Raw genomic sequence first — 22,245 nt, 5'->3', positions numbered from 1 at the left:
TGCAGGTTTGTCCTAAAAATCATGTGGGATAGAGATGCACTGAGAAAGAAGACATTTTCCTAAAGGTCTTTTAGATGCTATGACATGCAAGGCTCATATAACTTTTCCCTGCCTTACAATGGACAACTTTGCTTTGGGAACTGGAAAGACACCCTAAAACATGAATCCAATTACATGACACATCAAAAATGCTGCATCCTAGGGGAAAAAGCAGAGGAAGAACACTCCAGCTAGGAGCAACAAGCTGTAGGCTGTACTCACTTTAGTGTCTGTGCTTTAAAGTCAAATTTTGCTCTAGCAGGTCTCATCTGGAGATTAAAAAAAAAAAAAAAAAAAAAAAAAGGATCAATATATTAAAATAATAATTAGGTTTTCAACCCTGTGTTGAGGAAAATCACCCAGACTCTTCTACAGCTAAGATTAGCATGGGGAGGAAATTGAATGCAGGTATTCTGCTACAAGCTTGCGTGCAACTTGTATTACAGTCCAAATATGCTGGATGGGCATCTCCCACCAGGACACAATGTGCCAACTTCTGGCATAGCAATGATTAGGAGCTCTACAGGAAATGGAAGTAACAGCAGTCAACTTTTAATGCGACTAACCCCGATTAATGAAAGCTGATCCAGTAACTACAGTTACTGGGGCTCCAGGACCAAAATTTCTCTTGTCATTTGAATGGAAGAGCAAAATTTACTAGCTGAGAAAAACAGCAGGATATTATTTGATGTGGCTTTTATTGATTATTACCTGGCCCTGCTGAATACTGCAATGTGACCCATGTACTCTGTATCATTTGGTAGGAAAGAGACAAAGGTGAAAGGGAAATATGAATAAATTAGGCACACGTTTAAAAAAAAAAATCTTCAGTGGCCAAAGAACCAAAATGTATGCTGACAGCAGGCCTGCGCTCTAAATGGTTTACTTGGCTGATTTTCTACAAGCCACAGAATATTCAGACAATTTTACAGTAATTTTGGTAACAGAGAGCATAAAATACAAAGCAGTCACATTGATGAGGCTCCAGAGCATTGGAAACTAAAGGGAAGACAAGTGTACTCCATCCACACGGTGAGCACCTCACCCACCATCACAGTGTAGCACCTCTGGGGAAACAGAGCTGCTGTCAAGAGCCCAGCAGGAATCCATATGAGGCAGGAAAGGCATTTGGCCACAACACCTGGACACAACATCCAGCCCTCCAGAAAAGTGCCTTGGGCTCATGGAAAAAATATGTACCTCCTCCTTTGTCTCTTTCAGAAAGTCCAACCAAGTTGAATGCAGTAAAACATGCTGAGACTTTTTTCTGAATGTTTCTAAAGGATGTTAAGCATGTTTCAACAGAAGAAACAATGTATTTCTAAAAAACCACAGCTATGTGACGGCCACATGGCCAGGATCAACAAGACATGAAGTATCTAAGCATAAGGCACAGACAAGAAGACAATGTAGCAATATGATGCAAAAGATGTAGAATGCCTTTGATTGACTAAGTAGCTGATATTTAAAGGCATGCATCACAGGTGTGCACCAGCAATTCTCAGCAGGCATGCTTTAATATATGCAGCTTGGTATAGAGATATCAATTAATTTACCAGGCATAAAAGTCAAAGCAGATCTAAATGAAGCCAGAATGGGAAAGGGGAAGGTGGAAAAAAAAACAACAAACGACATTCTCTGAAGAGCTAATGTCGGCCTAAAGCACAACATTGTGAGAGGCAATTATTGCTTTGGGTCAAGCAGCAGACTGAGGTAACTAAAACAGACCTCTGACCCAGATTTCCTCTTTGCAGTATCGTCTACATTTAGGAGGTCCCCAAATCGTTCATTAGTGATAAACTGATGGTGCGTTGGAATAACCCCTGTGTGCCTTCTAGCGGCAATATCAGCTTCTTCTTGCTCACGTTTAAGCCGTCTCTGGTCCTCTAAAAGTTTCTGCCATAAAATTGCATAAAATGGGCAGTAAATCATCTAGTTAAAGGCATTCAAAAGCTGCCATAAATTTGACTTAAGATTCCTGAGTTCCCTGCAAATAGCTGGGGCTTTGCAGTTCAGTATCAAATATTGTTTCTACTAACTAAACAATACCCTTTCATTTTACAAGCACAGAAGGTATATCATCATTGTGGCATAACTGAAATCTAGCTCATACAGTGGATCTGATCCAAACCTAATGGAAGTCAATGAGGAGTTTTTCTAAATTTTGGGCAGGTCTTAGGAGCTTCTAAGAAGATTGCTGATAATGCAGAGTCTTGATCCAAACCCTCTTTCACCAAAAAGAAGTATCTCCCACTGACTTCCAAGAGACTTGAACCAGCCCCATTGAATTCTGAGGCACCAAATTCTCCTAAGCCTTGCATAGAGCTTGGGAGAGTACCTAACCACATTCAGGTTCTCCCATACTTCTTTTGGGCTCATGTAACACACTTGGTAAAATAAAGTAAATAAACACCTAAAAATTATTTTGGATTTCTAAAGTCTCTGGCACATTAAATGGAAACATACATTCTTGTGCATCTGCGCAGAAGGATTCTTCCACCTTCTGGGGCTGACTGTAGGCTGAAGAGTTCAGCTGTGTGCTAACTCATTTGAAAGCAGAAGGTCTTACTGAATTCAGGTTTTTTACCTTACGTGAGTTTTCATGCTGGATTTTGGAAGTGGGAGAATTACTAACTTTCAAATGAGAAGATAGCAAAAAAACATTTTTCACACAGGAATTAAGAATAGGTTATACTATATTTCAAAGCACATATAAACATTATCTGAACTCATAAAGTTAACACTAAAAGCAAAACTTACCCCCCGCCCCCCACCAGCAAGGGAAACTAATTTCATCTTCCAGGAAAGCAAGCACTTCATAACTTCTTTAACTCAGCTTGAATACACTCAGTGCTGAAAAGTCTATGTGGCTTTTCCTATTATTTCAGCTTGTTCCACTGTTACCCAGCCATTTCAAAAAGGACTGCTACATTCTGTTGACAACAACTTCAGACGCTTCAGGCACTGGGGGAAAACTTACCAATTTCTGATAGCTTAAAACATCTTACACTCACTGTTCAAAACTTGCAGACCACACAGGAATAATAGTGTTTGATTAATACTGACTCAAGTGGCTTGCATGAAGAACAATTACAGATTACCAATCTTTTTCTGCAAGTACTAGGGTGTTGTACCACTTCTCACATACATTTCCAGCCTTTTTATATTACTTAAATCCTCTGCATGTAATTTTGTGCAATTGGTAAGAACTATCAGGTTTATCTGAAACAAGCTGAACTGGACTATACACATTACACAGCAAATTAGTGGCAGAGAGTATTGAAAGTAAAACATACTAGTTACTGATTGTTACTCTAACTTCCAGGACACATAGCCATGGACATACTACCCTTATGTAAGGCTGAATGCTGTATTTCTTGTATGTGGAGCTGCTACTGCTGTTATAAAGCCATAAAGGAGGGCATTACCTCTTTATCATCATACCGCCTGCGCAGGATTTCTTCTGGAGTTTCCATGTAATCAACTGGTGCAAAATGCCTTGGTGATTCTGAATCTACTTCAAAACAACACAAGGAAGTTAAAATACACATGGATTTATCTAGCATAACCAGAAAGGAAAAAAATAAATATTTTAAAACAATTTGTTTCCATTATGACAGTAAGGATTCTCAATTGCCATTGACCAAATTGCCAATCAGATGTTGATTATTTATCCATTTTCATTTTTTTCCCTTTTGGGCTCTACATGTGAACAAAGATCCAAGAACAGGGAGAAAATAATGATACAGAGAAGAGTAAAGACATAGAAGGACTTTGTGAAGAAAAGATTCACTGTCATCAAAGTATGATTTGGTATTTTACTGTTGATAAAAGTTTAATACACACACGCACACACACACAACTAGACCTTGAGAAACTACTCCTTAAAGCAAATCATCTGGGTTTGGTTTATAATTCCCATGTGTGTAAATGATACAGAACTAGAAATATCTCATGTTGAGATTCTTGCATCCCCAGAGCTGTTTGAGAGATAAACTGAACCTGATGTGATTAGAAATGCAGCGGAAATTGTTTCTCAGAAGTGCAGCTGTTAACAAGCCCTGAACAAAACTGCTCAGCAAGACACGCAAAAGGACATTAGACACACTAGGGGGAGAAAATCAGAGAGTCAGGGAATGTAAAGGTGGGACATAAAAATGCAAGGGTTGTGGAAGAAAAGAGGAGGAGAATGGAAGAAAGAAGACAGGTAAAGGAACACCAGTAAAGAACACAAAAACCACCTCCTAGGTACGTCCCAAGTTCACTTTGCGGGTTGTTGTTTGTGTCCAGGCTGTGGTAGAGTGCATATGAAACAGGGTTCCCATTGTTTAAGGAGTCAGGAATGTCAGCCCGGCCCATGAAGCTATCCCGGCTAGATCCCATGGTGGGGAAGTAGCTAAGCCTCTCCACAATGTCAAAGGAGGACAGGCGCCTGGGAGCAAGAGGCCCGCTTCTGGAGCAAGGTTGGTGCTGGGACTGGTGACTCTTGTTTCCTACACTCCCCTGCAGCTGTATGGGGTCGTCTGGGTTCTCAGGGCTAGGCACTGCCAGGCTTGCCAGGCAGTCTGGGGGCGGAGTTCTGCAGGATTTGTGTTGGAAGGGCTTTTTCAATCGGAATGGGAGTGGGCTCATTAGGTAGACATTTCTGGGGAGCATGTGTCTGTCCCCATAGACATCCCCTTTGGAGTCAGGGTTCCTGGAGGCCTGCTGCTGTTCATGCCTTCGGATGGTAGTGAACCTGGTGTAGGAAGCTGGGCATGAGCCTTTGCATCTGTTGATTTTATGCTTCTGAGGCCCATTCAGGTTGCTGCTGCTGCTGCCACTGTCATTGGAGGCATTTGAGAGAAGATCTATCTCATCAGTGCAAGCTGAAAGCGTGTCCATAGGGATAATATCACTGACATCTGAAGCTGTGTCTTCCACATTGCTGCAGGAGCGGGAGGATTTATCTGCAAAGCTGGCAACATCCTTCTCTTCTTGGTGTGCTTTTGATAAGTCCAGAAGAATCTCTGCAGAGTATGCAGCACTCAGACAAATTTTAGACTGAAGAGAAGTGGTGGGTTTGTTCTGTCCAATGGAAAAGTCAAGTGAGGGCATTGATCGCGATCTCTGGATCAGCTGCTCAAAGGCACTGATACGGGAGGAAACGGTGTCTTTGGGGATCTGCTCTGAATCCTCTCGACTAAGGCTGTGCTCCATCCTGTCCTTTGCTTCGTTCTCAAACTGAGATGCAATATCCTTCACGCTGCAGGAGGAGACTGTGTCCAAATGGATCCTGGACCGGTTGATCTGGTGCATATCTTTATAGAGTGTCGTAAACTCCACACCATTCTTTCTGGAGGCAGCAAACAGGTAGCCTTTCCTAGAGTTGGTGCCATACTCCTGCAGGCTCATGGTACTGCCAGATTTAATGGCATACTCTTGCTTTGACTTCATCAAGATGTTTTCTATGCTTTCCCCTATGTCTACCATGAAAGCCTTTTTATTATCAAACAAGGCGGTGGAGCTGCGAAGGTTTTCGCAGCTTTGAGCTTTCTCGTGAGACAGCAAGATACCCGTCTTGTCCTGCACAAGAACAGCTGGAGGTGCTAGTTTGGGTTTGAATTTAGAAGGGAGGATTTCAGTAATGCAGGCTTTGGCAGCTGATAAAGGCTTCTTATGTTTACATGCGTGACCTAACATACTGGTATGACTAGCGTTAAAGGTTCGGCTATTAACTGAAGAGGGTGCAGTCATATGAGCATTCCCACCTTTACGATCCACTGGTAAGCATGCAGAATAAAATAAATACAACCTGTTAGCTTAAGTGCTAGAAAGCTATTGAGAAAGGAGAAAGAACATGCTTGGATTTCATAAAATGCATCTTAAAGAAACAAAATTCCAAAACATAAAGAAAAGAAGGAAGAAACTGCAAAACAAGCCACGCTTACAGGAGTAGGTGAAGTGCTGTTAACATGTTTAAAATGAGGGCTTGGCCAGAAGCAAATCTGGAGCACTTTTAAGGTACTCTCCTAAAAAGTGCTAAGCATCAAGAGCTTCCAGGGAAGCTGTGGCACCATGAAAAAGGGCAGCTGAACTCTGGGCAGGATCAGGGTGTCAGCAAGAATGCAGAGACACTAACATTGCAAAAATGGCTTAATACCAAGCCTGTAATCACACCTACTATGGTCTCACCACAGTGCTTGCCAAACAGTTTATTCCTGGGAGGAAGAAAACAATCAGAGGCTGACTGTGCTAGCAGAAGCACACCAAACCAGCTGACCTCGCCCAAGAGATGCCTGCTTAGAGATTCCCCATACTAGGAATAAGCTGAGTGTCCTTCAGACAATGTGGTTGGCCATGGTTGCTTTAAAATTGAAGGGGTCAGGTCAGGACATTGTTTTTTGGCTTTTTTGTTGTGGTTTTTTTTTTTTTTTTTTTTTTTTAATAGGATTCAGTCTGGTTTCAGCTTACACTGCAGTTTTTAGGTCTGTTTCCGATTTCAGTTCAAATTCAAATGTCAAAATAACCATTCAGGTTCAATTGCAGTTTGGGGAACCGTTTGAACAGATTTTTTTGCTCAGATTCAGTTTGACTCCCTGCCATACAGGCCTGACAAAATGCTGAAAAACAGCTGGAAGACGGAGACAGAGAGACCTTTTTGGTATCATGTACTATTTTTAGGGAGAGCAGTTCAGAAACCCAGCACATTCCTTCTCCAGTCCTCTCCCCATCTCAAGCCATTTTTAGGTCGAAGTTGGCTCAGAGACACATTCCCCAGTACAATTCCCTGATGGGAATCATGCTCTTCCTCGTCTCTTTTAGAGAGTCTGCAACAGGGGGAGGGAAGAGGAGGAGATTGGTCTCTTCTGGCTCACATTCCTGGAGCCTGCAGGGCTGGTTCAGCCAGCAATTGCTGGTTCAGTGTCAGTGCATTCTCTGCACAGCCCTGGCAGGCAGGAGGCTGTGCAGCAGCAGCTCCACCACGGCAGCCAGGCCAGCAGACTGGTGTGGCCTGCTGAGATACTGCTGTGGGAAGAACAGAAAAGCCAGGAAGGGCTCTAGAATGGCAAGGCAGTGGGAGCAGATGGATAGCAAGGCCAGCCTAAGCAGCCTTGAGGAAGAACATGAGGGTGTGGGCTGTGGCTGAGGTGCTGAATGGAGGGAGCTGATCTCTCTTGAGAAGAAGAACCTGGATCAGTTAAAGGCATCATTAAAAATATTGGCCACTGTGGTCTGAGAGAAAAAAAGGAGGGAACACTGGGGATGGCAAAGAGGAAGGATAGCACAGATCTCAACTGGCTTGAATAGGGCTCTAAACCTTACAACAGTTTTCCCATATCACCTGGCTTTTGACACTTTGCAGAACAGAGAAGAGGTTAGTGTTCTAACCACCCACCTTTTGTGGAAGCAGAACTCGAAGGTCGCTTGAGACCACTCAGCCCCTGGAATGGGATATCTCCACCTTCCAGCACACTCTTGTAAATCTGCCTTTCATTCTCCAAGGCAGCAGGGTCCCCCACTAGCTCTGACTCCCTCTTCACTGCATGGTAGTTGGGTGAATAAGTGGAGCTGGAATACACAACAAAAAGTAAAGGGACACCAAGAGGTCACACCTGTTTGCTGAGAGCTTCATGTAAAGTAAGAGAAAACTGTACTTGAGAACACAGAATAGACTGTGTATGAAGAACTGGTGCTGATGAGTTATGAATACATTGCAATAGTGTTCTGTGTTTGGCACTACCAAAGCATCCTCCACTTGAGGGAACTCTCCAGTCTTAGTCCCCCAGGAAACAGAGGACAGCTTTCCTACTACCTGTTTTACAGATGAGACAACAGTCACAGAGCTGATGCATGATTTCTTTGCAGACACAATAAAATTAACTGGCTAGCTGGAAGTACACAAAACCTCCCAGTTCTCTCTCCTTAAACACTAGCCATGCCTGTCCTGTGCTTGCAAAGCACAGCTGCTCAGGGGGTCATCTCACCCAGTTCAGCCTCACAGTCAACACTACAGTTCAAGAGTCCCTGACCAGTTTCTGAAGCCTGTCAGTGAGGGACTGTGCAGAGAAGCAATAGTAAAGGGCTATAGATTTGACACTGTTTTAATTGCCAGAGAAATTCCCAGATGCACACAAAGCTTTGCCAGAGGCTTCCACTACAGGGAATAAAAAAATTCTGGACTTTAGCTCTACCATGAATATATATAAACAGAATGATGTAAAATTAGTACAAATTTAATTTCTTAGTTATTTAAAGACTAGAAATTTATTGCAAATCCCTTTTCTAGTCATGAACCTAAGCACAAGTATGCTCACACATCTGATTTCTAGATTTCCCTGTTTCTCTCCAAAAGAATAACTGACAATGCCATGGTATAAATTGCCTTTCCAGGTGCAAAAAACTTACTAAGCAATCAGGCAGACTGTATTCCTAAAAGCTAAGCTAAACTGATACCAGTTCTCATGCTCAACCAGGCTCTTCAGAATAAGATGGAGTCTCACACAAAGCTATTCTGAGGCCAAAGCATGACTGCTGGAAAATTTGAAAAAAAAAAAAATACAGGTTTTCCAATTAATAGAAATATTTTACATCCTGATGTCCAATAGTGATTCAAATTTAGGAGAATTTGGAAATGTTTATGGTTATATCTGTTTGTTGTGGATAAATTTGTACATGTATCTGTTTATTTTGGATAGATGCTGTACTTCTGGGGTAAAGAGAAAGCTTTAAACACATCAGAGGACTGGCTATGGAGGTGGAATTACACAATGTCTGGATGACAAAGATGATTTTCATTTCTGGACAAGGAAAACCAGGTCATATGCAGTCCCATAAATTACTTTCTGGAGTAAAAACTCATGAAAAGCACCATGAAAGAGAAAAGGAATACTGTCAGTTTTTTGACCTAGACAATGCCCAAACAGACCCATAGCTACAAAGCTATTGTTTATCAGGGATATCTCTTTGATAAAGAGTTCATGCCTTTGTCAGGTACCTGAGGAAATCCAGCCAGTTGCTGCAGGGAATAACGATTGCTCTGAGGTTAGTTGCTAGCCTAGTGGTTAAAAGCCAAAGGGTTAAAACAATCCTGCTTTGGGACTAAACCTGGGGGAGATAGAGGAGGCATTTGGTGAATGTCTTTACTAGCTGCTCCCTTATTCAGGCCAGCAAGCAGTACTGTACTGGAGCCAAAGCAGCCTGCAATGCCAGGGAAAAATGTGTAACTCCACTGGGCCTCACTCTTGTGCCCCATTCCCAGCATACTCAGCTTGTTGCCTCTCCACTGGCATTCCTGAATGCTTTGTGGGGCACAGATAGTGCTGCCATGAACAGAAACCCTACCAGTTGCTTGCAAACATATGATATTTATGCTAATCTCGGAAATTTCCATTTATTTTTTTGCTCTCTTCCTACCAAATGAAACAGTTGCAGCAGTTGTGTGGGTTTCCCAGCAGAATGAACACAGACAGAAGGAAACTGTGTTGAAAGAAGTACAGGAGACCTCTAAGGCCCCCAGAGGGGCAGTGAACACACAGGGTATTAATGGACAGCTGGAGGAAAAACTGCCTTTTTTAACAAACCATCCTCACAGAGGGGATCACTGTGCCTATGGACATGGAGCATTCAGTGCAATTACAAGGAGCAGTAGGCTCACAGTAGGGGCTGGCTCTGTGGCTCAAATAACTCAGGATAACACAAGTAACTCAGCACAGCTCAGCATTTTGCACTGGATTTTGTGCGTGTGTGCTCCTCTTCTAAAAAAAACCAACTCCATGTATAACTCGTTTACACAGAATATACTGTTCATTACATATTCTGCTGAAAAAGCAGTGCCCAATAGGTCTTTGAGAAGTATTGTTACTCCTACCACTGTTCCCTTCCTGTAGGCTGGAAAATTACTGCCTTTCATCAACTGCATCCATCTGATCTGGTGCACGTAACATGGAATATCTAGCAGCAGCCAATCTATCACACATGTGTAACAAACAATTTTTGTGTATTCCACACAATAATGTTACTTGCATGAAGATACAGTCAATTTGTAAAATTCATCTGATGAAGTTAAAGGTTTGTTGACTTTTTTAAAGCCACTGCCTAGCACAATCAGCAAATCTCACTTAGACAATGCAATCAGTCATATAATCACTTCAAAATACATTCTGGATCAAAAAGCAGACAGTGTACCAGGACTCAACTAAAGCAAACATATAATTCTTATGGTACATGCATTTGTCTATATCCATCCCCCAAAAAGCCAAAGCTTTTCCAACATCCAACACCTTGTCGTACACGACCTCAGATTTTAAAAGAGACATCAACAAGCAACCGAAAAACTTACTAGGAAGAATGGTCTGTGGAAGTTTCCAGAGGAGTAACACCTGCTGTATTCTGCAAAAGTCCAAACAAAGGAGTCATTGATATGCACTTACATGTGAGGAGAAAGAAAAAGGCTTGCTTAAGTAATTTTCCATCTATTGCTTCAATATTAGCCTATGGGAGACATTGAGGTTTAAATCTAAATGCAATTTAAGCTGTCAATGTCTTTGCAGAAAAGCAACAATTTTCGTGAGTTCCTTCAGGGCAGTGACAGGTTTTTAGCACAGCCGATGCCTTTTCGCAGTGCCTATTCTTTTGTCTGCAAATGAGTCATTGTGAATAAAGCCAAAAGCAAGAAGAGATAACCAGCTGGGCCATGACCAGGAGACACATGCTCATAATTATTTCCCCAAGCTTTCCCCCAACCGGTCACTGCCCGCCTTTGCTTTAAAGGTGTATTACATTTCTGCAGCACAATACATTCCTCAGCGTTCAAAAAATATCAAAGCTCTAAAAAGAAAAGCAACGTTTCAGTTCAGTTGCCTTACTTAAGAGAAGCAATGCCAGCTGCACAGGTTCAATAGCAAAAGCCAGTTCTTAGCCGCTTGCTTTAAATCCATCTAATGCTTCTTAGACACGTTATTTAAAAATTGAAGGCAATTTTAGAAGCAATTCTCTATTTGGTGTCTCCTCATCTATATGAGGGTTTCTATCTAGGAAGAAAAAGCAAATCTTGGGTTTGAAAAAGCAGCTTTTCCAAGTCCTGGTGAAATGCCGCAGCTTCAAAAAAAATCAGCAACAGAAAAAAAAAAAAAAGAAAAAATGGCGTGTTACCAATTAATCTATCATTTCATGGTTCGAGTGCTGCAGACCCTCGAAGCAGCAGCAGCAGCTGACCTGCCCTAGAAGGCCATGGCAAGGTGCAGCATAAGGAAAATTGTGTAAAGTCTCTCAGGAATATCCAAAATCTAGGGTAGGCGTGAGCTCCAAGCAGAGAGCGGGGCTTGTAAGAAGGGAGAGTAGATGGCAACACGCTTGAAAGGCACGAGATGATGACGTGACATGCCAGCCAAGAATTTTAAGCTGATTGCTGCTGCTGCCTATTCATGTGAAAAATAGAGAGGTTTTTTTTTGCAGACACTGAACTCTAAACCTGAAATGGGGACTGGGATGGGGGTGGGGGCAGCTGAATGCAGACGTGGTGGTGGGGTGAGAGACGAAATCACTGTATATGAAATGGATTTCAAGCTGGATTCTCAGCATCACATTCTATTATTTCTGACAGCAACACAGCAAGCCATGCAGTCAGAACGCTCAGAACCATTATTTATCCCAACCTCATTTAATAATCATCCAGCAGTGAATAGATTAGAGCAGAGAGTTTGGAAACGGGGATTGGCAGCATGAAAAGAATAGGAAATACCTTCTGTGGCTTTTTATGTGGTGCTTTATAAAGCTTCTCCATTTTTTCTAAATCTGCCTCTAACTCAGTCTGGTAGAGGTAGAGGTCTTTTTCTAGATCACTCTGGTTAAAGAAGGAGAAGAAGAATGGGAAAACAATGCTTAGGGTTAGGGGAAACCAAAGGAATGTTAATTTTGAAAAAAAAAGAGAGCCTTTTTAATTGAAAAAGAGGAAGGTGGTATGGACAATACACAGATAATCACTAGCAACTAATCATGTTTCAATCATTATAGAGGAAATAGTTTTAGGCAATTAACATTAAAATCAAGAGATGCACAGGCCTGCTAGAATCTATTTCTACAAACCATAAAGCTATAAAACCCACCTGTAAAGAAAAAAAAAGATACTGTAATAATACGCAATATGCTGTTAGTACAATTATCATTGCAAGTCAAGATAGCAAAACAACCACTCTAAATTATGGCTGATTATGATTTAAGAATTGTTTATTAAATCATTTTACTAGCTACTTAATTGTTAGGCTAATGAGCTCAAGCCCAATTAAAAAAGAAAATCACTCAAAAGCACACAAAACCCAAGCAATGCTACAAGAAAAAAAAAGAAAAGAAAACCACATACACACATATATACGCGCTAGATGCTGTAGTGCAACGGACGTGAGACACAATTACCTTTCTATCCTCTCTAGTAAGGATAGAGCAATCTCCAGGAGTATAATCCCAAATCTTTTTTGGAGGCTGATGGAAAGCAGAGGAAGGAAATGAGGAAATGAAGATAAGGAAAGACATCACAGAGAATATGGAAATTGGATTAGAACAGAGGGGAAATACAATAGGGAATTTGCATCAACACTGGAAAGAAATTATAAAATAACAACAAACCACAACAGAGAAAGAGAGAGAGAAAGAGGGATAAATCTGCTATAGCATAAATATCAAGAAATCATGGTGGGCAAAAGGGAACATACATGCAGTGTGGAAGGGGCTGTTTTCAGAAATTTTTTTTGCAAGGTGCTTCATGGGATTTTGGACTCTCTAGAGGGTGCCCACAGCTGTTGGTTAAAGCATTCTGAACAAAAAACCAAAACAAAATCGGGGGGAGAACCACACAGTCATAAAAAAGCATTTGTTTTGCTCATTCTTCTTTTCAAAAGGAAAGGGTAAACCAAGGGCCTTTGATAAAGAAAAGGGAAAATCTTTCTCACTTCCATCAGCTTATGAATACATACCATGTGAACAAATGGCTGATTTTCCCGTGGTGGCATTGTGGGGCAATGAGAATGCAGAGTTGTTAATTTTTATTTCACTGGTCTGGAGGTTTGTTTGTGGGGATTTTTGGTGGACAGAGTGCGACACAAAGAAGTTTGGGAACTAACTATTTAAAATTCATCCTACAGCTGAAAGGGCTGATTTAAAAATGGATTTTTTTTTTTCCTGTTTGGATGAACATGTAAGTATCAGGCAGGATTATTCAGAGCAAAGGACCGGAGCAGATCCCCATAACTGGAGTGAGCAAAGCTACAAAAGGCATGTTCTTTGGGCTGTGGCAATGAAGCTCAGTAAAGGCTTGCCAGCTACAATAGTCTGAGATGGCATCCTGAATTCAAGTGCCTGACACCAACGCACTACTTATGGAGTTCCACATTCAGGAGCTGGCACAGCTCTTGGGCACCATGGCTGCATGGCTTCAGAACTGAAGCAAATTCAAGGCAGGCCTTATAAGAGAGCAGCACTAGACAAAAGTGCCCCGAGCAAGGTGGGGAACTTGTCACCAGAACAGATGGTCTGCTGAACATGAGACAGATTGCCCTGAGATACCCTCTTCTGGAATAAGGCCAAGGCTGCATGACTAAAAGCACAAATCCACACTTCTCAAGAATGGGTATACCCCCAGATGTAGAAAGGACCAAGGGAATAAATGCTTTTCTTTCTTTGACACATTTTCCATTAACTCACACTAACTCAAAGGACCACAGAGATGACAAACCTTCACTCATTGCAAAAGCAGGTGGCTATTAATTACATGGCAACAAAGATAAACAGGTTTCTTCTCACTGTGGAAACCTTAAACCATGACAAGTTGTGAGGAGTTAAATCCTTACATTGACAACACTTAAAAGCCTCATCGAAGTGAGATTTATCTGACTTTTACTGCCTAAACATTAGGAGGTCTCATCTCAAACACTGCTGAAACTTCTTTAGCTTAGGATGGAAGGTCCATAGCTATAAAACACGGTTTTCTATGAAAGACTGGACTACTCAACCACTGTACAGCCTTGCTTTCCAGCAAAAATTACACTATCTTTATGATATGATCATACTGAGCACACAACTCCAGGTAGCTACATTCTGTGCAGAGGAACTTTGCCACTTCTGCCAGAACAAAGACTCGATTTAAAACCTGCTCTCTGGTGTCCATGTGCAGCTGCCTTTGAAGACAGTACTGAACCTTAAAACATACTTCTGTTTTGTTGCACACACATGGAATCTCAGCAGCATTCAAAATTTGTGTGCATGGGCATTTGACTACTGACCTAAAGGGGAAAGCAGAGATGAGAAACCATCACTACGTTTGAATACGTGTGAGAGGCTGACCCTCTGGTGCAATAAGAGTAGCTTATTAAACAGTATTTAATAACTAAGTTAATAGTGTTTAATCAGTAAGAACTAGGCCATAAAATGCTTTAAAGTCACATTTTTTCCCAGTAGCCATGACCACTGATGTGTTCCCTCCATCAAAATGTTCTTTGTCCTATTGAAAAATTAAGCTTTGGTTCATCTTTTCCAGAGGGGAAATCAAGGCGCTTTTTTTTTCTCTCCACACATAGCAACACAGCTCCATTTGAAAAGATAGAACACTGTTCTCAGACTGCTTTGGTTCCAGGGAAGGGCACGGCTGTTCAACACAGGCTAGTACCCCCCATTTTATGCAATGGGCAGCTACATGCATAAGGAAATAAGAAAGAAACAAGGTCATGATCTGTTTATGGAGAGCTAGAAATTACTGACCTACAGTTTACAAGCCAGGGACAGGAATAAATAATTCTCCTTGACTTAAAGCTACCTATCAGCCATCCTAGATCTTGTCAGGCAGAAGGAGAATAAGGGCTTTGAATAAGGACTTTTAAGAATGAGAGCAGGGTATTATTTCTAACATTAAAAACAAAAATGCAGTTTGAACTATAGTGTGTGAAAAAATATTACCTTGTTGATACACAGTACTGGAAGGTGGGGAATGTTTGTAAATGGCTTCAAAACTCTAAAAGTGGCCACAGAACAGCTGCTTTATGTTAGTACCAGGATGACATTATGTACAATCACATCTTTAAATGAGTAAGGCAGCTGTTTCAGATTTAGGGCCTAGGAAAGAGATGTGACAATCATAAAAAAAAAAAAAATTAAAAGGAGGCAGGTTGACTTCATTGGTCATTGCAACTATCAAACTTACCGGTTTCCCAAACTCCAATTCCGAAAAGAATTTATACCAAGGTTCATTCTTTAAATCTATCTCTTCTGGGCTTATATCCCGAGTCTAAAGGAATTGGTGATAGGGGAATGGAAGAAAGAGAAGGATAACATTATGCAAAGAATACACGGAAAGGGACTGTTAGAGATGCAGATCCCATCACTTCCATTTTAAAATGTAGATATTTAGCCTAATGATTTGGAATTTCTATAGCATGTTTCTCATAAAGGCCATGAACTGCTTTGAAAACATCAGTTAAGCCAAATAGCATTATTGTGACTAACATGAATATGAATGAATTGTATTTTACAGGTCAGGAGACCCACAAAGAGAGAAAGAGATTATGCAGCTTGCCCAGAGTCACAGGGAGACTCGACGGAAGAGCAGAGTCCAGCAGTCTGTCCTACTGTCAGACACTTTCATCAAGTCAAAAGCTGCATATACTTTATTATTATTATTTTTTTAAACCTTAATTTGGTTAAAAAAAGAGAGACTGAGTAAGACCTGAATCAAATACTGCATCTTTAACAGCACGTGAACATGTGAGAAACCCTGTTCTATACACTGCAAACAGAGTGGAAGGTGGTTTTCTAAATCATACAAGACACATGTCAGAGAGAGCGCATCCTGAAAGACCTCTGAAAGGATGGATAGAGCGACAATATTACATGTTACTTCACAAATAAATGTTAGAGTATCAGACAAAACTACAATGAAGGAAAATCAGACAGGACAGAAAACAGTACAGCTGAAAAGGAAATTCCCTTTCATTCACACCATCTGTCTTAATGAAACAAAAAAAATTGAAATAGTTGTAGCTGTTTGAAAACACTGCTGGTGAGGTAAGAGAATAAAAGTCCATTGCTAAAGCTTCTGAGGTACCACTCTCCAAAAGTGTGGGGTAAAAGATATCTAGCTAATTCTTGCATTTCAGCATACCTAGTCAAAGGCAGATTGGCTCTCTGTGCATTGAAAATATACACACATTATGTCTGCTGTGCAGGTAAGATCCCAAGTGCTCCATCACAAGGAAGAAGGAGCCACACAGATGCACATTGTCCTCATGGAAATAATTCTGTGATGGAGTTACTGAGGCAGTTGACAAAAGTGCTGGACTTGGATGTCCCAGATTCTGCCACAGCCATTAGCAGCACAATAAAAAGCTCTAGGAAAAGAGCTCAGGATTGATGCTGAATGAGAGGCAATGCAAGATAAATAGTTACATCATGTTTAATGCCTGATGGCCTGGAGAATGATTTGGCTATTTCTTAAAGGCACAAAGGAATCAATGCCTCTATTTTTTATTTACTGCACTCCAGCTAAAAGCACTCATCTTATATAACTGTTTACATTAAAACAAAGCCAAATTATATCAACAGGAGGCTATTCATTGCTCTGAAATGGTTTTGGATTGGAATTCTGATAGTCATAGCTGGGGGTGTGATTACCAGGTGATATTCACGAATCTCCTGCACCTCCCTGCAAGATGCAGTCACTAACCACTATGGTACTGTTATATTTAATGAGACTGATGGCGACTGTGAAGCTACTATTCCAAGGCCTTCTTTTTTCTCTGGTCTATGGCTTCAAATTAAAGCTCACAAAATAACATTGGAAGTAACATAGCTATCGCTTTCACCTTGGTTTTGATGAGCTTTGTACACAAAATGTTTTTCAGTTATGCTGATGATGGTTCTGCTTGTGGCTTTTAGACTCTGATTCCACAGCTCAGTTCAGTACCTGATGAAGTCTGAACATGTAAACAGTGCCACTGGTGATGACAGACCTTTTGCAAATGCTGAAGTACACAGATGAAGCCGGCCTTTTGCCACAAGTTTTAATCTTGTCTGTTTACCGTGAGACAAAACTGATGTTTAAGTCAGCAGAAATCTGGCTCCAGGATGGACTGCAGAAATGGAGGTGTCATACCATGTTCAAACCACTCCTCACTGGCACTTCTCTAATGGGCTGAGCCAACACCCAGTGGTATCAAGAGGGAGTCATCCACCACCCATTGCAATAGGCACTAGGATCATGCTCCCATCAGGAGCAACTTTGCTGAAGTCAGTGAAGGGACACAGGTGTGAAAAGAAGTTGGTTGCAGCATCTTCAAAAAGTGATGGACCTTGATTACACTTGGAAGGAAAAAAGAAAACCCACCAAAATACTAAGGAGAAGCATCAGGTCCTACATCAGACTTGATTCTTACATTTCTATTGATTTAAATTGCTATTCACTGTTGTGTAAAATCCTAGGCAGGTTTTTCAGGAACATTCCTTTATCTATTCCATGCATGGATCAATGTCTGAGCTGTTAAGGTACAAAGTCCAGCTTACATTTGGAAAGTCACGTGCAATTAGCAGTTCTAATTGAATCCTTCAAATTAATGCCTTTATAGAACAATTATATCTTTATGCACTATCTTTATACACTACTAACAACATTCAGTATTTTCTAGAAATTACAGTGTCACACTTGAACCATGGAAGGACAACTTTAGTGATCTGTGCTGATTTATACTGAAGTGGCTGATGAGGTTAGCATCACCTCTCTGCCTGCCCCTTGTCAAGTATTCTCAGCCAAGGTTGAAGAAAGAGACTTTTGTATGTCCCTGTCTGTCACAATTCACAGCACTGCTTACTAATTCAGACTGAAATTGGTAACAGCTCACTTAATATGCCAGGTTACATTCCACCATAGCTGGAGAGCTCACATTGAATCCCACCACCTCTGCCACAGAAGTGGTGAGATCCAGCTGAGGAAAAAAGCAACCCAGGGAAAATGGCCACATCCTAATGCACCTCAGAGGCATCCACTAAGGCACACTAAAGGCACTCTGAAAACTAGTTCAGTGTTTAAAGCATCAGAGGAATACAGAAACTGAACCTGCCTTCTCTGTTGCATAATGCCTTCAACCCTCCTGCATCAGCTAATACTGTGCCCTAGAAAAAGTACAGCTGACAAAACAGCTGCTGAACAGGTCACAGTATCATACATGGATTAAAAACTAGGGTTAGTGATCCATACTTAACACGGAAAACAACATGTCCAAAAGGAAAGAAGCCTCTCAATCCCCCCTGGATCTTGCTTTAGAGAGAACAAAAATGTTAGGAAGTTATGCAGAACAGTTTTCAAAAAACATCACACAAGCACTGCAATGTCAGCATAAGGAATCCCATCCATATAGAACCACACAAGCATTTAGAGAGTATTTCATAATTGCAGGACAAAGCCACAAACTAGGATAAATCAAACATTACCATCTTTTCGTTGTTCAGAACAGAGGACTTCCCTGGCTGATAGTCATAAATGCTCCTGGGTTCTGCACGGTATTTTCTGGTGTCCACCTTCTTGTCTGGAGGCTCCCAGTCAGTCCTGAGGAAAGAAAGATCAATTACCCCAAAATACTGTGGTTTCTGTGGAGATAAACACTCAATTTTGACTGATGCTTTACACCATTAATTATGGTTTAATCAGGGTACTTTTTTAACCTAGGAAAGGATACTGCTACAAGAGGAACAGTTCAGATAGGGCTCCAGAGAGGTATTTGTTTATCTATCACAGGCAGAGCTGGAAACAGCTCAGCTGCTGAAATAATTTGAGTGGAGGGGGGTTATTCTAAGAACTTTCAGTAAACTTCCCACTTCTAAATCTTTCCCCACTGGAAACAGCATAATGATGGGCTTCAACTAAGATCACAAATATAAACGTGTCCAAACTTTAAGCAGATCTCAGATTAAATTGCTTTTGCTAAACTTCTGCCTTTTAGCCACATCACTGATTACCTGATTACTACTGCTCTGGATTCTGAGGGCACTCTGAATTCCAAGAGGAGGTTTTTTTCTAGACATATGAATGAATTATCTCAGGCTCTATTTTAATATTGCTAAGAATAGTCCACTGATTACCCAGACCACTATAATTTTGTGTAGCGCCTATACCGAAACAGTTGAAACAACAACAGCCACAAAGCATTCAGGGTCCATATCCTACAAGGTCCTGCTGGTCTCAAAATTGATATAATCAGACACCTAATGCAGAATAATAAAATGTAACTCAGTTTTTACCAAGACTCAACATAAATCCAAATTTTGCTTCTCCACAATTATCACTACTTGCTTGTATTCTGAGGTACCTTTACAGAGTCACACTGAGCCAAGAGTTTCCACTGTGCCTATGTGGTAGGCACTGTATAAGCATGACTCCCAACTCTCCACCCAGACAGGAGACTATGCAACAGACTGTGTGATGCCTGATGAAAAATACAGACAGAATGGGGGACTGGGCTGTGACAATGAAGGAGTCCACTGCCACCTAGTAAAAGACTCAGAGTAAAAATGACGTATCCAACTTCCAAAAAAGTTTAACTCAATTTGTGGACCTAAGGCTTCCACTTTTATCCCCTTCCCATTGACAGCTTTCAGATATTCTTCCAGAACTGCCCTACATACAGCTTAGTTCAGATCACCTTTCTGGGCTTGATTTTAGCGATGAAGCACGGTTTGGCAGTGGCAAAGTGGCAGATCTCTTCACAACCTTCTCTGAATCAATATTGTCCATCTCACTCTTGGAGCGGGGAACTTGGGTTCTGCCTGTAGGATAAATCACATATAGGAATATTGGTGAACTGGATAGGAGGCAAATAAATACATGCTTTACATGCCCTTTCTTTTTGACAGATTAAACAAGAAACGTGAATTACTTACTGTCCTCAGAGTAGGAGTAACGAGGAGAGAATGAATCAGAATCTTCATCTGAAAGACAAAAGCATTTTGCAAGTGAGTTGAAAAAGGCCAAAGAAGAAGCACCAGACACCCTTTAATTTCTTCTACTAATGCATTCACCATCATTTGAATTATATGCCCAATACTTACTACAGGGAGAGGATCCTAAAGAATAAAATTCTAATGAGGTTAAAATTGCATTTGAAAATAATTCCTAGATTAGATATAAATATTAATAAACTATTTACACTAATACCTTTCTCCAGGCTCTCAAAGTACTTTAGAAAATAATCCCTTTTTATCATAAAACTCCTCTACAGCAAGGGTTATAGATCCACTTTATCAAAAGCTGAGAGACAAATAGAGGATCCAAAAGCCATAGTATATGATTAAAATAACTCATTAGGTACTGAACATAATAATACAGCTGAGGAGCCCTGCTGACAATCACATATGACTCTTGTATTTAGCTATTAGAGAGCATCCAAAGGAAGGCAATGAAAATGGTGAACAGGAGTCTAGAGGTGAAGCCACATGAGGAGCAGCTGAGGTCACTTAATCTGTTCAGCCTGGACAAGAGGAGACAGAGGACAGACCTCACTGCAGTTACAACTTCCTCTGAGAGGAAGAGGAGGGGCAGGCACTGGTCTCTGCTCTGTGGTGACAGTGACAGGACACGAGAGAATGGCCTGAAGTTGTCAGGGGAGGTTTAGGTTGGGTAATAGGAAAAGGTTTTTCACCCAGAGGGTGGTCAGGTACTGGAACAGGGTCCCCAGGGAAGCGGTGACAGCACCAGCCTGACAGAGTTCAGAAAGTATTTGGACAATGCTCTTGGGCACATGGTGTGACTTTTGGGGTGTCCTGTGCAGGGTCAGGAGTTGGACTTTGATGATCCTTGCCGGTCCCTTCCAACTCAGATTATTCTGTGATTCTGTGACTGCAAAGAGAATTGTGAGCCAAAGTATTACTAATATCTCTGCAAAGAAACCACTCAGTGTGACAGAAAAAAAGACATAAAAACAAATAAGATGAAGCTAGAATCAATTAGATTTAAAAAAAATTAAGTGTTATGTGAATTTAGTGATGACAATCAACAGCTTGAAACAACTAAATTTTCTCTCATGAAGGATATCTATCAGATGTTACAGCCAATCTCATCTGCTGGAAAAAACCTATTTGGCTAACACAGCTGACTTGAAGTTGCACTCAAGCCTTCATCAAGCCTTTGAGGAAGGCTCAGGGTAGTCAAAACTTCTAACCTATCTGCTTTAGTTTTCTTGGTGAATGAATTAGAAGGTTAAAGTTCCAAAAATATGGTTATGGAGTCTTAGTATGCCCATCATAACCTTCAGATTAAGAAGGCCAATTCCCATGTTTTAAACCTTACTGACGAAAACCAAATATTTATACTACACTGAACTGTTGACAAAAATAACTTGTATTCTTAAATGCAAGTTTGATTTACTCAGAAATATACGTGGTAAATCACAAAACTCAGTAGTTCCTACAAGTACAGATAAACAAATGTCTAAAACTAACTTCACAGCTATTCACCTCTAATAATCTTATTTAGTGATGTTAATCAATAAAAGATAATTATATTTACTTACTTAAAGAGAAATATCAACATTCTTCATCATTCAAACAAGAAAAATCATACAATAAAAATTCACTTCATATAATGGCTATTTTCCAATTTCTTATATACTAATATCTACAGTGATGAGAAGAATAGGTATGGTTTGTCTCTAAGTATCTTATGAAGAACAGTGTTTACATTTCTTTCCTTTTTATACAAGAAATACTGAAACAGAAATCTGGAGTGATTTGATAAAGTTAAAGAGTAAATCAAAACTGAGTATTAAAACAACATCTTCTGTTTCTCAAAGCTGCATTCTATCTATGGGACTCTACTTCTCAAAGCAGGCTATCAAGTTTGTAACTTCCAAATCTGATTCCTTTAAAGAACAGAGGCTGTTTCCCTCTAGATGGTAGAGAATCTGCAGGGTTGGATTCCATTTCATGGATTGGACATACTCTGTACGGTTTCAGAAATGCTGAATATATCTTTGAAGGGAGCCCAGATCTTGATGCTTCTAGGAGATCCTATGCATCAATCCATTCTGACATTAATTGTATGAAAGTGAGGCTCCAACCCATCTCTGTACAAACTGCCACTGATTATGGATCTTTGAAGTGTTTTCTAAACATGAAACATGTCCTGCAACTCCTCCAACTCTTCTACATAATCAAATATTTTGTATTTTTTATCAAGAAAAGAATCCAAGCAAATAT

At 40.7% G+C, this 22,245-nt stretch overlaps 1 protein-coding gene across 15 annotated transcripts in view; it reads right to left on the bottom strand.

Moving 5' to 3' along the window:
• SORBS1 (sorbin and SH3 domain containing 1) overlaps positions 1–22,245 on the bottom strand; it is a 73,779-nt gene that overhangs the window by 17,883 nt on the left and 33,651 nt on the right. For all 15 annotated transcript variants that reach the window (XM_041474029.1, XM_041474048.1, XM_041474058.1 and 12 more), the window contains 11 exons: positions 19,933–19,980; positions 19,695–19,818; positions 18,487–18,601; positions 15,209–15,292; positions 12,433–12,498; positions 11,762–11,863; positions 10,361–10,410; positions 7,418–7,590; positions 3,468–3,553; positions 1,768–1,935; positions 262–308 (listed from right to left, as the gene is read on the bottom strand). In XM_041474029.1, the coding sequence (XP_041329963.1) occupies positions 262–308; positions 1,768–1,935; positions 3,468–3,553; positions 7,418–7,590; positions 10,361–10,410; positions 11,762–11,863; positions 12,433–12,498; positions 15,209–15,292; positions 18,487–18,601; positions 19,695–19,818; positions 19,933–19,980 (1,063 nt within the window). The remainder of the gene's footprint in view (positions 1–261; positions 309–1,767; positions 1,936–3,467; positions 3,554–7,417; positions 7,591–10,360; positions 10,411–11,761; positions 11,864–12,432; positions 12,499–15,208; positions 15,293–18,486; positions 18,602–19,694; positions 19,819–19,932; positions 19,981–22,245) is intronic.

Source organism: Pyrgilauda ruficollis, unplaced genomic scaffold (assembly GCF_017590135.1).
Source record: "Pyrgilauda ruficollis isolate IOZ18807 unplaced genomic scaffold, ASM1759013v1 scaffold11, whole genome shotgun sequence".
Taxonomy (NCBI): Eukaryota; Metazoa; Chordata; class Aves; order Passeriformes; family Passeridae; genus Pyrgilauda; species Pyrgilauda ruficollis.
The sequence above is the reverse complement of the archived record's forward strand: the minus strand, read 5'-3'. Positions and strand labels throughout refer to the sequence as shown.